Genomic DNA, 12,900 nt, shown 5'->3' with positions numbered 1-12,900 from the left:
CTTATCAAGAGTTAAATGAGACAGTCTAAAGTCTCCTGTCTGTGCAGTGAATACGAAGCCAGCAGCAGGTTATGTTAGCGTTAGGCTTGTCATATTAGTCAGTGTTACACAGTGTTCGTACAGACACAGATTACATCACTACTGCCCCCACTGCTGTTTTACTTTTATCTTTCAGTCCTTAGTTGGACAGCGAACACTACAATGTTACACTGAAAGTGTCTCAAAGCAGCAGCAGAGTCGCAGCACAGAACAGCAGGAGTTACATTTCTGTTATAAGGAGCGTTCACGACAAGACGCACCTATTTGGCAATATTTCAGGTTTAAACCCAGTGCTAACAGGAAACATACATTACTGAGAAAATAGGAGCTGGTTACATCGTTAAAAAGTTGGAGGTGTGCAACCTGTTGCCTGCAGCTCTTCATCTCACAGCTCACTAGTCCTGCTTAGTCCATCACTTGTTGTGATATTGCAAACTGATAGTTCCCATCATTGGCCCCCTCACTCAGAACATAGAATCAGGTGTAAAAAATCAGGGTGTTGTTCTGGACAGTAATTTGACCCTGGAGCAACAAGTAAAAAACAGTCCAGTCCTGGCACCAGATTATATAACTGAGCTTCTCACACCGTGCCGTCCAAACAGGCCCCTCAGGGTCTTTTAACTGTTCCAGAGTCCAGGTTAAAGACAAAGGGTGGTCCAGCTTTTTCGGGTCTTGCTCCTCGGCTTTGGCATCAGATCAAGTCTGTCTACCAGCTCCTCTAACGCTCACTAATTAACACATCTTATGTAATTCATATGTAAAAACGACACACTGTGGTCTTACAGGCAAATAATTATTTCCTGGCTGGGCGCAGTAACTTCCTGGAGTCTTCCTGTCACCTTGAGGTTGCCAGGCAACTAAGCTAACCAGCTGCTAGCAGAAGCTTCATATTTGATGAACAGACATAAAAGCGGCATCAATCAATTTCCCAAAATGTCAAACTACTCCTTTAAACTATTAACAGCTTAATTATTGCTCTGAGTGTGTGTGTATGATCTCACCTGCTGTGCTCTGTGTGTTGCTCACAGCGTTATGTGAGGAGGATGAGGAGGGTGGCGAGTGTGTAGAATGGCGTGCCCCACTTCGTGTCCGCCCTGCAGCCGGCGTCTCTGCCTTCCCGTTGACCAGCTGAGGGGGCTGTTTGAGGGGGGTGCTCTGTCTCAGAGAGGAGGGTCGTGCAGGAGGTGGTGATGGCTCCTTTTTTCCTGTCACCCTCAACGACACACGTCTCTTCCTCTCTGGACTGGAGGCAGGAAGTGAAGAAAGAATATAATTAAAGATCACACCTAACTCACAGTAAGAGACCCAGAACCCCTTATTAAACATCCTGTCTTCTACCTGGATGCAGTGCTGCTTGTTGGAGATTCGCTCCTCCTCCTCCTCCTCTTCATGGCGTGCCGTGTCTGCCTGTCTGTAGCGTGTCGTGTCTGTCTGTCCGTGCCCTGTCGGGTCAGTTTATCCGTCAGGCCGTGGATGGCCTTGTAGTCGGCCAGGATGGAGCTGACGTGCTCCTCAAACAGTGCAGAGAGCCTCAGACTCATGCTGTAGATCTGGAGACACGACACAGGAAACACTGATTCTGCTGTCACAGTAAGACAGTGGAGGATAAATGACCGTGTGTGTGTTCGTGTAACTGTTTCCGTTGTTTACATGGACTGTATTATTTCATTTAGTGTGCATAATAGGAGTATTATTTTGAAGTCTGAGCTCAAGTCTCGTTGGGCTGCTCTCACATGAATGGCAAGCAAGCATAAACAACAGACAATTTCATGCTCTGGTAAAAAGTTTTATGCTCCTCATGTCAACGAACTTTAATTGAATGTCAACAGTTTTAGGTAAACCTCTGAATACTGTTCTGTTTTTTGCAGCATGCAGCCGAAAAGGTATTCTATTTTGTTTGAATTTTACGTTGGTAAAATATTAACGCATGTGTCGGCTTGGCTTGACTCCACTCCACTGGTGCGTTAGTCCAGTGCAGGAGAGGGATTTGCATCTTCATTACAACAGGGCTGCCCACTTGACGCCTCATTTCCACGAAATTTTGTTTTGTGTTTGTATTTCCACGTAGTATCCAGAGTACACACCTTGTGTTAAATGCAAAGAAACGCATCGGTTTAAAGATGGATAAACCGTCACCGCAGAAATGGCAGAAACGTTAGTGCCTTCCATTCCTGTGGAATATGTGCTGGAGCAGTACAGAGAGAAAAACAGGACCAATAATGCATGGCGACAAATAAGTGAGGAGGTTGGCCTGTCAGTTGTGTTGCCAGATGTGTTACACAGCTAGCATGCTACCAGTGTTAGCTAGCTGAACATGCCATTGAACTTTACACCTAGATAGAGCTGATAAATAAAGTCTGTTAGCCAATTTGTTTTTATGCTAACTTTTTCTACGGTCTGTCTGAAGTGTGCTGCTTAGTTAAACATTGTACTCAAGGCAAATTACAAACCAGGAAAAGGGAAAAACAAATCAGAGACCACTGATGTTCTCAAAGGAATGAATGGACTTCTGGTTGATTGTAGAAATGAGGGGTGTTATCTGCAGCTCTTTATCTGACGTCCCACAGTGGCTGTTTCTGCTTTGACTCCTCTCTCCTGCAGTATTAGTAGACTAACCACTACCAATAATCAAGAAACACATTTCATCTCCTTTAAGTTCTTCACAATAAAAGTCCCCTGTTGTTTTGTTATGTGAAAGCTTTTATTGTGAAGCAGCAAAATAAGGAAACGTTGGGTTTTCATCAGCAGCTTAACACGCCTCCTATAAAACCAGGACGCAGGAGAAAAACTAACTCCAAACCATCAGAGATTCAGTTAGAACCTACAAAAGTACCGATTTTTAAAAATGCCTTTCTCTCTGTCTCCTGCACAGACAGATGTGAGTTGAGTCTTACAAGACACGTTTGTTTTAGGTGGAGAGGGGGGGTTCATTAGAGGTTGGCTACAATCGGAGAGACATCACTGTTACCCTGCGTGGACGCAGTCGGGTGCGCTTTCGGCCCGACTCTGGAGATGGCCGATCTCAAGCGCAGCTCGGCACAACTCAGCACATTTGAAGTGGCAATGGAAAGGCAAATCAGAGCAGCGTGGTTTGATGCAGCCAATAGAAAAGCTCTGCTATTGTTTCAGCTAACATGGTCTCTATGATTCCTCATTCATACTGTGTGTTTAGTTTTCAAGGTGGATTTGGAGAGAAGCTTCAAATACGTCAGTAGCAAGAAGGCCACTTGTGTCTGCCTGTGCTTCAAGGGAACTACTGTGTGTGTGTGTGTGTGTGTGTGTGTGTTTATGCGTGTGTGTCTCACCCGAGACTTCTTACTGGGCGTGTAAGCTTTGGAATTGCTGAAAATGAGCCGGACATCTTTGCAGAGCTCGATGGGAGATTGGTACTTTCCTTCTTTGAGGGTGTTGAGGACGGTGCCAAAGTCCATCGGTGAGTCAACTATTTGCAGGTAGTCCTGAGAGAGGCAGAGGGATGTTTCAATTACAGGTTTCAAAAGATGAGGACAGAATAAGGAGTGAAGGAGAGGAGGACAGAGGAAGAGATTTTGGGGGATTTGGTTTAGGTTTGGTTTTGAGTGGACTGGGGGGAAAGAAAACGAAACCAGCAGCAAAAGAATTCCAGCCTTCCTCTGTTAACAAGGAAACTGTAGCCCAGTGAAACCTTGAGGCTGTTCACATTTTTCCTCCCTCACAACTTAGATTCAGTCTTCATTTCAAATGCTGAATAGAGAGGTCTGTCCTTCACACCAAACAACGCCTTCGCCTCAAATACCGCTCCTTGTGTAACTGAATTGTAGCCACTTGTGCCTCAGACTGACGGTTCAGCAAGATTCAAGGACCAACAAAGGTTAGTGAAAATGCTAATTAATGTGAGCCTAAAGGAAATTCTCAATGAGCTCAACTCAGATAACATCTAGATGAGCTCACACACACACACACACAATACTGAATAAAGAAACACAGAGTTGCTGCACACGCACCGGGTACTCGTGCAGGTCCACAGGTTCTCTGAAAGGCTCCGAGTCTTCACACTGAAAGATGAGATCTAGCAGCTCCTTACAGCGTCCTCTCCACGCATGAGGGTCATAGGAAGGGGGGCGGGTTCGCAGTTGCCGCTGTGTGGGTCGACGACCCTGCGAAAAAAAAATAAAAGTGTAGTAGCTGACAAAAAACAGCCGCCTCTTCCTTTGATGCTGGATCACAGGACAGTGGAGAGTTTAGTTACCTTATGGTTTCTTGTGGACGTTCCAGGAGTGTTAGTATCTTCATCCTCCTCCTCATCGTCCTATACAGGTAGAAAAAAGGGAAGCTTAATTGGACTGGGCGTGACACCAGATACTATACCAGTATACTATATCAGAATATAGACGCCGCTGCCCTATGTGGTCCCTAATGGAAGACCTCTCATGTCAACCGATGTCTCCAGTGGCACTAGTGCGTGCTCCTCTTCCTCTTCCTCTGAGCAAACATTATTTCACAAATAACCCGACTGTAAAAGGCTTACTGAGGATATGGACACAGTTTAGACTTCACTTTCAACACAAAGATGCCATTGCACACATGCCTATTATTTCAAATCCGTTGTTTCCTCCTTCACTTGTAGACTCAGCGTTTCGTATATGGTTTCGGACGAATTTGAAATGTGTAGGTGATCTCTTTCATAATAATGTGTTTGCCTCCTTTGAGCATTTAGTGTTAATATACAATATCCATCAGCCGCATCGCTTCAGGTATCTCCAGATCCGAGATTTCACTCGCCGGAACTTCTCCTCTTTTCCATCCCCCCCACCTTTGGATGGTATTGGAAAATGCCTTGATATTAACCCATATCTAAGAGGACAGATTTCTAGACTGTATGACATTATTCAAGACATGGGGAAACCTCCTCTCGACCGCCTAAAGGGTTCCTGGGAGGAGGAATTCGGAGGTGAGATATCTGATGAGTCCTGGCACTCTGCAATTACGACGATTCATTCGTCCTCCGTTTGTATTCGCCATGGCCTAATACAGTTTAAAATCTTTCACCGTCTATACTTATGTAGAAATAGACTCGCCAAACTGTATCCAAATGTAGACCCAACATGTGTGAGATGCCATCAGGCACCTGCCACACTTTTCCACATGTTTTGGTCATGCCCAGCACTGGCATTATTCTGGACCTCCATTTTTAAAACATTCTCTCATATGTGTGGAAAAGTTATTAACCCGGACCCCATTACTGGCATTTTTGGAACATTGTTTGAAGGTACAGTTAGACATGAGAGGTTAAGACAAGGGTTAATAAACAAGTTTTTGGGTTACAAATTTGCTATCTTATCCAGAAAGTGACGACACCACCCGACGCAATCTGACAAGAACGCGCATCAGGCACACAACACTCTGTGTGACACAGGATGTACAACACTGCTCCCGAGTAAGGTACCATATTTATGGGGTATGTTGTGCTCTGAATATTTCATTATTTCACCTGTAACCTGCTTTTCAGGTGAAACACAACTTAACCTCTATGTGTAATGGAGTCCTTGAGCTGCCAAACAAGATCAACTGAAAGTACAAATTAGATTATTTTACTCACTATAAGTTATTTTCTTTGATAAAAAATTACATTAGCAATATTTTGCCTTTGTGAGAAATCATGCAGTTTAGTTCAGCTATTAATTACTTTAATAAAAATGAACACTTTCAGGACATATTTCAGTGTAAAGATTTATATATGCAAACGCACCTCATCTTCAGAGTCAGAGAAGGTAGCCTTCTTCATAGTTTTATAGAGGGGCATGAGGTCTGTCAGATTTTGGTCCCTGAGGAAGAAAAAGGAGGAAGAAGAAATTACTATACTCTGATGGTGCACATGTCGTGGGACGCTTCAAGTGGAAACATGGAAAATAATCGCAGGCTTTAGAATCATCAGACTGAACTCACTTGATGAATTGCAGCATGAGGTCAGAGACAAACTTGGCCGTAGTGACAATGAATGATCCGGGCTCATTGAATGTTTGGGCGTTGTGTTCGATATAACGAACCTCCCACATCAGAGAGGACAGGCGTCTGCAGAGGAAAAACAAACGTGGTGAGCCTGTATTTAATTCTCTCTATCACACACACACACACACACACACACACACTCACTACTGTTTCTTCGTGTACTCAAACACAACCTGATGTGAGGTACCTGTAGAAGCGGTTCACCAGCCTCTGCCGGATGGTGCTGAGGTCAGTGACGTAGGCCACCACTGTGCAGTATGTGGGGTAGGCTTGTAGGTCCACTGGAAAGGCAAACGGCGCTGCCACATCTGGGGATGGTCGAGAGAGGAGAGGATCATTTACTGGAACACATTCACTGCAACAGACAAGCATTCGGTAACACACTAGGCTGATATCTTGGTTATATATGTGTCTCCTTCCAAATGTAATGATCTGCATTTGTCAAGTGTTTAAACAGCAATCTCAATCAGCAATTTCAATTACTTGTGTAAGGTGGTCATAAAACTCAATCCAAGCTGTCTAAGTCCGTCTTTTTCTCATCTCGACATTTCAACATAATCAACTGAATGTTTCACCGCTGTGAAGCTTCAATCATTGCCATGGTAATCCATGTCTAAATCAGTATTCAGATGCTTTTTTTTTAATTTGTTTTCATCAGTAACCTGGTGGAGGAAACTGTAAGGAGGTAGTCAGTGTCAGACACAAGTCAGGCCAGTGTCCTCAGTGCAGTCATTGATTTCTACTTCAAGCAAGTAAACTGGCAATGAGGACAAGGAACAGGTGAAACGAAATGTAGACGGTTAGCAGCAGCTTGCAACTGTAGAAAAAAAACATTGTGTGCAATAGTCCACCTTCCACCTTCTCTTTCCCCTCTCTATCACTCTCTGTCTCCAACACACACAAGCAGCAGCTCTAAGTCGACCAAAGGGCGGATAATTTGCATATATGAATACAGACCAAACAGGTGTGAGAGCGTGAACGTGAACAAGTCTTGGTTCTCTTGTTTTGTGGAAAACGAGGAGAAACGGAACAAGAGTCAGTGTTTAGTTTGGCGTGTATCTGATCCACCAACCAGCACTTATTGTAGTCGGCCTCTCATTCCCACAGTCTCCTCCCACTAAAATAGCATGGCTAACCAACAAAGGCTGGTAGCAAGTTGAGGCGACAAAATCCAAAATCTAAAGTTTGTACGCGATTAAAGTTCATCTTTATGGATTACATTGATGCCAAATTGATAAGAACACTGTCGACATATCCTCCCAAGACCCTGCGTCGTCATATGAGGACATCACATTTCGGGTTTACTTGACCTTTACTCAGACCTGTTGTCCTCGTTTGTGGACACTGTTTTGTGCCACTAATGGTAGCAAAACCAATACACTTATCCGAGCCGAGTCAGTCTGCAGCCAACCCCAACACAAAAGTGGACAAGATGCAAAACCTGATTAAATGTAATGGTTGAGAGCTGTTTATTTATGTTCAATAGTGTTTGTAGTTTGATATGCCAACAAACTTTACCGATTTTAGCAACGGTAACAAGCTAAGACGCTGTTAATTAGAAAATACTCGTTTAGTTTTTTATACTAATCAGGCCCTAGTGATCCCAAACAGCTAGGAGAATTAAAACTGCATACCAAATAAAAGTTTGGGTCTCAGGAGGATATGACGCCTATTATAAGGAATTGTTAAAATGTCATATTTCTCAAAAGGAGTTTGGTGTAATATTTTCCACCAGGAGCAGGACAGGAAATTATCTCAAAAGGAATCAAGTTGTAGTCGTGCAAATAGTGACCTTGCAAGAACCCCAGTGTTTGCAAAACTTTATAGTGTGTGACTAAAAACTCTTATTGTCTTTAGGTTTGAGAGGGTGTCACACTTTTAAAAGTCTATAAAAAGTCGTCTACTGTATCATAGGCATAAATGCACCTAAATGAGTGACTATAAATCCTGTTCTGTAAAGCAGCTGCAGCGTGAAGCGTAGGAGTAACAGGGAGAGATCTACAAGGATTAAGTGTTCTCGCTCATTTGTGTCTAATCCCCAAACTGTCACTAGAGGGAGCCCTCACACCAGCGTTCCTCCACTGGGAGGATTGCAGTAACACAAAGCCTATTCCTAATGTGACATTACATCACTTAACAGGAATTCAAGCAAGCACCTCAATATGTGGCTCAACGTGTTAGCAGCTTATTCCTTTGAACACACGAGCCGTGGCCCTGCTGGGCTGATGCTGCTCAGCTCAGAGCGGTGACTCATGTTGTGTGGAGTCATGCTGCCGCCGCTTTACCAGAAATGTGCCCTCGTGGCTCAACTTCTCGTCCCTGCTTACGCGGCAATACGGGCTCTGTTATTTTCACAGGGGTTTGATGACGTCGTACCGAGTGTGCAGAGCTGGTCGATGGCTTTGATGATGCGTTCACACTCCTCTGCGCGTGTGCGGCAGCCCCATTCCCCGTCCAGTGGGACGTACAGCAGCTCCTTCTGCTCTTCTTCTATCAGCGGGACACTCATGCCCAACTCTTCAGGGAACGTGGCTGCAGAGGAGAGAGCAGCTACAGAAAATGTTGAAACTGCTTTTGAATTTGTTAAAATGTGTGTGTGGGCGTCATAAAGAGGCCTACCGTCGTCAGGGATGGGCTCCATGTCCCAAGGACTCATCTTCTCTGTGTCTCCATTATCCCAGCTGGATGGGAGACAGTGTTGATATGAATCATCAGCATCATCACATTTAAGTCCTTGTGTTTGTCATTTCACTTTTTATTCTACACAGGTGACGTATATCCCTCACTGACGCCTGACTCCCACAGCGTAAAGTAGGTTTCATTCCCTACCAAGGTTTTTCAGATGATGTGTGACCGTAAACACTCAGTGTCGAACACTCAAACAGACAATAAGCTTATTAATGTCTCAAATTGGAATGTCAGCCACAATGAAAGTCGAGCGACACAAAACAAAGGGCAGCGTTAGTTGGCGTCGTCGTAAATGTCAAACTCAAACTGTCATCCACGAGCGTTTTGTCGAGTTTCTTGAATGATTCAAGACATGAGGTGTTTGTGCAGTTAATGAGTGTTGTAAGAGGAGGCGTCAGGTACCTGGAAATCCTCCAAGTAGACAAATTACCATTACATGTAAACCAATTGAATGACACAGCTCTCATTCTGTCAGTGTGGAAAAGTCAGATCTGAAAACTCGTTAAATTCCAGGATTCAATAAGATGCCACGGTTCCAACTGTGCAGCAGACAGCGACGGGAAATTCAGAGCTGGTTTCAAATTGTCTGATCCACCAGGTTCGTTGGCCTCGAAGCTCACTGATACTTTTTTATCAATACCGGCATCTTCTCTGACAGCTGTGTACACTGTGTTGCACCTCAAGATCATTTTAACTTAATTTAACTGATTTTATGATCTATTCAAGCTTTTCAAATATAAAGGTAAGTCTATTTGTGTTCCTGTGCAGAGGGAGGCTTTTTAGGAATTAAGTTATTACAGTGAGGTAGATTAATTTACATTTTGCCAACAGGGAAGTTCAAGAACTAAGTAAAAAGACAGTTTTAGGTTCAGTCGTATCAGAAATGTGGACTCTCATTACAAAAAATCACTCTCTTTCACATTTGTGGTGGCAATGATGCAGTGAGGCAGGATCACTCATGCATCTGTTGTGGCATCGCCCCCCGGTGAGATGTTCTTGGGACAAGGTGATATTAAGTTTGTCTTCTATCCTGGATTTGAAAATACTTCAGTGTCCGTCAGTCTGCCTCTTAGACACAAGGATAGAAAACATACAGTTGAAGCTCACACACCCCATTAACGCTCCAGCTTTTATGTCCGTTAAACGCATCATCATGATGAATTGGAAATCAAACAAATCAAATTGTTTAATATAGATAATTGGTTTAAATACTTTATGGATACATTATCAGTGGAGCGGGCAGCTTTAACTGTGTGAATACGACCGTGGAGATGATGGACCCTGGATTTTTAGAAGCTCTTATCTTGGGAAAATGGTTTTTAAATGAACTTTATTGTGTTTATTTTACAACCCGCACCTTCCCCGACATCTGTTATGTTTTGCTTGATTTTGTATTTGCGTATAGTGTCGTTGATGAGTTGTAGCATGTCAGTGTGCTGTCCTTTGTCATGTCAATTCAAAACTATAAATTTAAAAAAAAAAGTGGACAACCACACAGACGAGCTGGACTCGTTTTGATGAAAACAAATTAAATTAGTTTAATGTTTGTGGTTCGGAAGCGTATTGCATTCACTTGACAAATAAAAAAAAAAATCTGTTTTATTGAGTAATTTTTTCTGTTTTTCTGAGTATTTTTTTTTTCTGAGTTAAGAGAGCAATAGAACAACAGACACTTTCATTCCTTTCTTGAGAGCTCGATATAATGGAAGCAAACATGACCCGCTTGTTTAGTTTAATCCAGTTTTACTTTGTTTTGGGTTTGAGACACTGGGAGACACTCTTGTCTTTAAGTCATATAGATGGTGTTATCATTAGTTTGTCGACTTTATGCAGGCACCTTACGACTTTGCGGTTGTTCAGACGAAAAGCCCATTCAGATCTGCTGAGCAGTGCAGTGTTTCTCCACAATCAGTTGGACACATATAGCAAGCTCTCTCAAGGAAGGAATGAAAGCGTCTGTTGTTCTATTGCTCTCTTAACTCAGAAAAAAATACTCAGTAAAACAGAAAAAAATTACCCAGAAAAACAAACAAACATACCATGAAAATCAGAAACAAAAATACTACGAAAAACAGAAAAAAAAATAAACTGAAAATCAGAAAAAAAATTACCCCGAAAAACAAAACAAAAATTACCACGAAAAACAGAAAAAAATTACCACCAAAAAAAAACAGAAAAAATTAAACCGAGAAACAAAAAAAAACATACCACGAAAATCAGAAACAAAAATACTACAAAAAAAACAGAAAAAAAAATTACCATGAAAATCAGAAAAAAATTACCCCCCCAAAAAAGCATAAAAAATTATTTGTCAAGTGAATGCAATATGCTTCCGTGTTGTGGCAATTAAGACCTCACAAATTCAACTTTAAAGTCTATTTAATGACTTTCAAGGCTTAATATTTGCAAAACACTGAGACATTTCAAGTCTTTTTAACGACCTGCAGACACACTGATGATGTCACACTCATGCGTCTACGCTGCTGGAAACTAGTATTAAGAATGAGTCATGGTGGAGAGGAAACAACAGTCCAAAGTGCTGCTTGAAACGTCTGTAAAATGATTATTTCACATAAAGGGTGGAAACACCAACAATACACTGAGACATCTTTCATAAAATGGGCTTAATCTAACACCAGCACAGAAAAGATACCAAGGTGTTGGAGATTATGCAGAGCAAATAAAGCAGATAATTTTCATGTTTTTTGCAGCTGCCCCTCCATTAGCCTGTATTAGCTGGAGTTACAGAAAAGCATGGACAAAATACTGAGGGTGAAATTTCCATTTACAGTCGAGGTATCATATTTGAGGGAAATTAATGTAGGTCTTACAGATTTAGAGATAAATATATGTTAAGGATTATGTTAATATCAAGTAAAAAGCTATCGCCAGAAAATAGCTGAAGACAGAGGCACCTGCGATCGAGCACTGGGTAGATGTGGTACATGATGTATATGTGATGGAGAGGTTGACTTTTTCTTCCAGATTGGAACTTCATATGAGAGAATGTGTGAACTGAAGAATCCCTTGGTTCAGATTTGCATGTGATGTGCATTTTGTGTGTTTGTTTGTTTGTGAGAATTTTACTGTCATTTTTATTTATTTTAGTTTTTTGTTGTCTTTTTTCTTTTGTTTTCTATCTTCCCCATTATTAAAGAGGTGTAGACAGATATGGATATGTAAGTGTAGGTAGATATGTAGATAAATATATGTATATATATGTATGTAAGTACACAAATGAGCAAGATATGCCCATGTGGATGTGAAGGAGTTAAGTATGGTATCTAAAAAACAGTGCCTTCTCTCCTTTTTTAATAAATTTATTTACTTTTGTTTTCAAAAAAAATTGCAAATAAGACAAAAACATGTATACAAAGTGAGTCCTTTGCCTAAATGTTTTTGTTTGTTTTTTTTAAATGGGCTTAACTTCCAGTGATGCCATGTGTTTGACACTCTGAGCACAAGTGCCACTGCCTCTCAGCCGAGCAGCAGCACGTCCGTTACAGAGGGTAAATATCCTGTTGTAATAACATTAGCATCACGCTGCCTTTGTTCAACTCTGCGCTACACTGCTCAGACTCAGAGATGATACAACTGTTGTGTTGATGTGGAAAATATTTGCAGGACTTTCCACACAGAAAACTGATTAGGCATCAATAAGGGAATTGGTAAAGACGCAGGCCAATAGGCAAATTGAATAATGGCAGTGGTATCAATGAAATCCAATCAATTCCCGTCCCTAACAGAAGACAAACTGGTCACAGGGTCAAATATTTGACACTTTTGCAGTAGCCAAGTAGAGTCCTTTTGAAAGTCAGTCTCTAAATTCCAAATCACATTTCTGAAAATTAAAGCTCCGTGATTTAACATAAAACATAGCACTGAGCGATATAACCACTATGTACGGTGTATCGATATATCTTCAAGCAAAATATAAATTTAGACAACATTGTTTATGTCAATATAGGGTCAAGTTGCTTTACATAACACACACCAGTGTTCATCTCTCCTCTCTCAAACTCTCTGCAAAGCTCCACCCCTCCAACTCCAAAGTTCTCCGTCAACACTCAGAGAGACACAGAGCTGCTCCTCTGTTTAATCTGTCTGTTCATACAGTGTGACATCGGTCTGTATGTTGCACGTGCTGCGCTAAATCAGTCTATTACAAGAATTAAATCACTGCAG

At 41.9% G+C, this 12,900-nt stretch overlaps 1 protein-coding gene across 3 annotated transcripts in view; it reads right to left on the bottom strand.

Annotated features, from left to right (window-relative positions):
- phip (PHIP subunit of CUL4-Ring ligase complex) overlaps window positions 1–12,900 on the bottom strand; it is a 75,138-nt gene that overhangs the window by 6,491 nt on the left and 55,747 nt on the right. For 2 of the 3 annotated variants that reach the window (XM_033647797.2, XM_078173679.1), the window contains 10 exons: window positions 8,647–8,708; window positions 8,404–8,559; window positions 6,215–6,335; window positions 5,965–6,090; window positions 5,768–5,843; window positions 4,268–4,327; window positions 4,023–4,175; window positions 3,345–3,497; window positions 1,378–1,589; window positions 1,041–1,282 (listed from right to left, as the gene is read on the bottom strand). In XM_033647797.2, the coding sequence (XP_033503688.2) occupies window positions 1,041–1,282; window positions 1,378–1,589; window positions 3,345–3,497; window positions 4,023–4,175; window positions 4,268–4,327; window positions 5,768–5,843; window positions 5,965–6,090; window positions 6,215–6,335; window positions 8,404–8,559; window positions 8,647–8,708 (1,361 nt within the window). Of the gene's footprint in view, window positions 1–1,040; window positions 1,283–1,377; window positions 1,590–3,344; window positions 3,498–4,022; window positions 4,176–4,267; window positions 4,328–5,767; window positions 5,844–5,964; window positions 6,091–6,214; window positions 6,336–8,403; window positions 8,578–8,646; window positions 8,709–12,900 lie in introns of all 3 variants that reach the window. The other variant, XM_033647796.2, reaches the window with a different exon arrangement.

The sequence above is a fragment of the Epinephelus lanceolatus genome, chromosome 13 (assembly GCF_041903045.1).
Source record: "Epinephelus lanceolatus isolate andai-2023 chromosome 13, ASM4190304v1, whole genome shotgun sequence".
NCBI classification, from domain to species: Eukaryota; Metazoa; Chordata; class Actinopteri; order Perciformes; family Serranidae; genus Epinephelus; species Epinephelus lanceolatus.
This window is presented reverse-complemented; position numbering and strand designations above follow the sequence as displayed.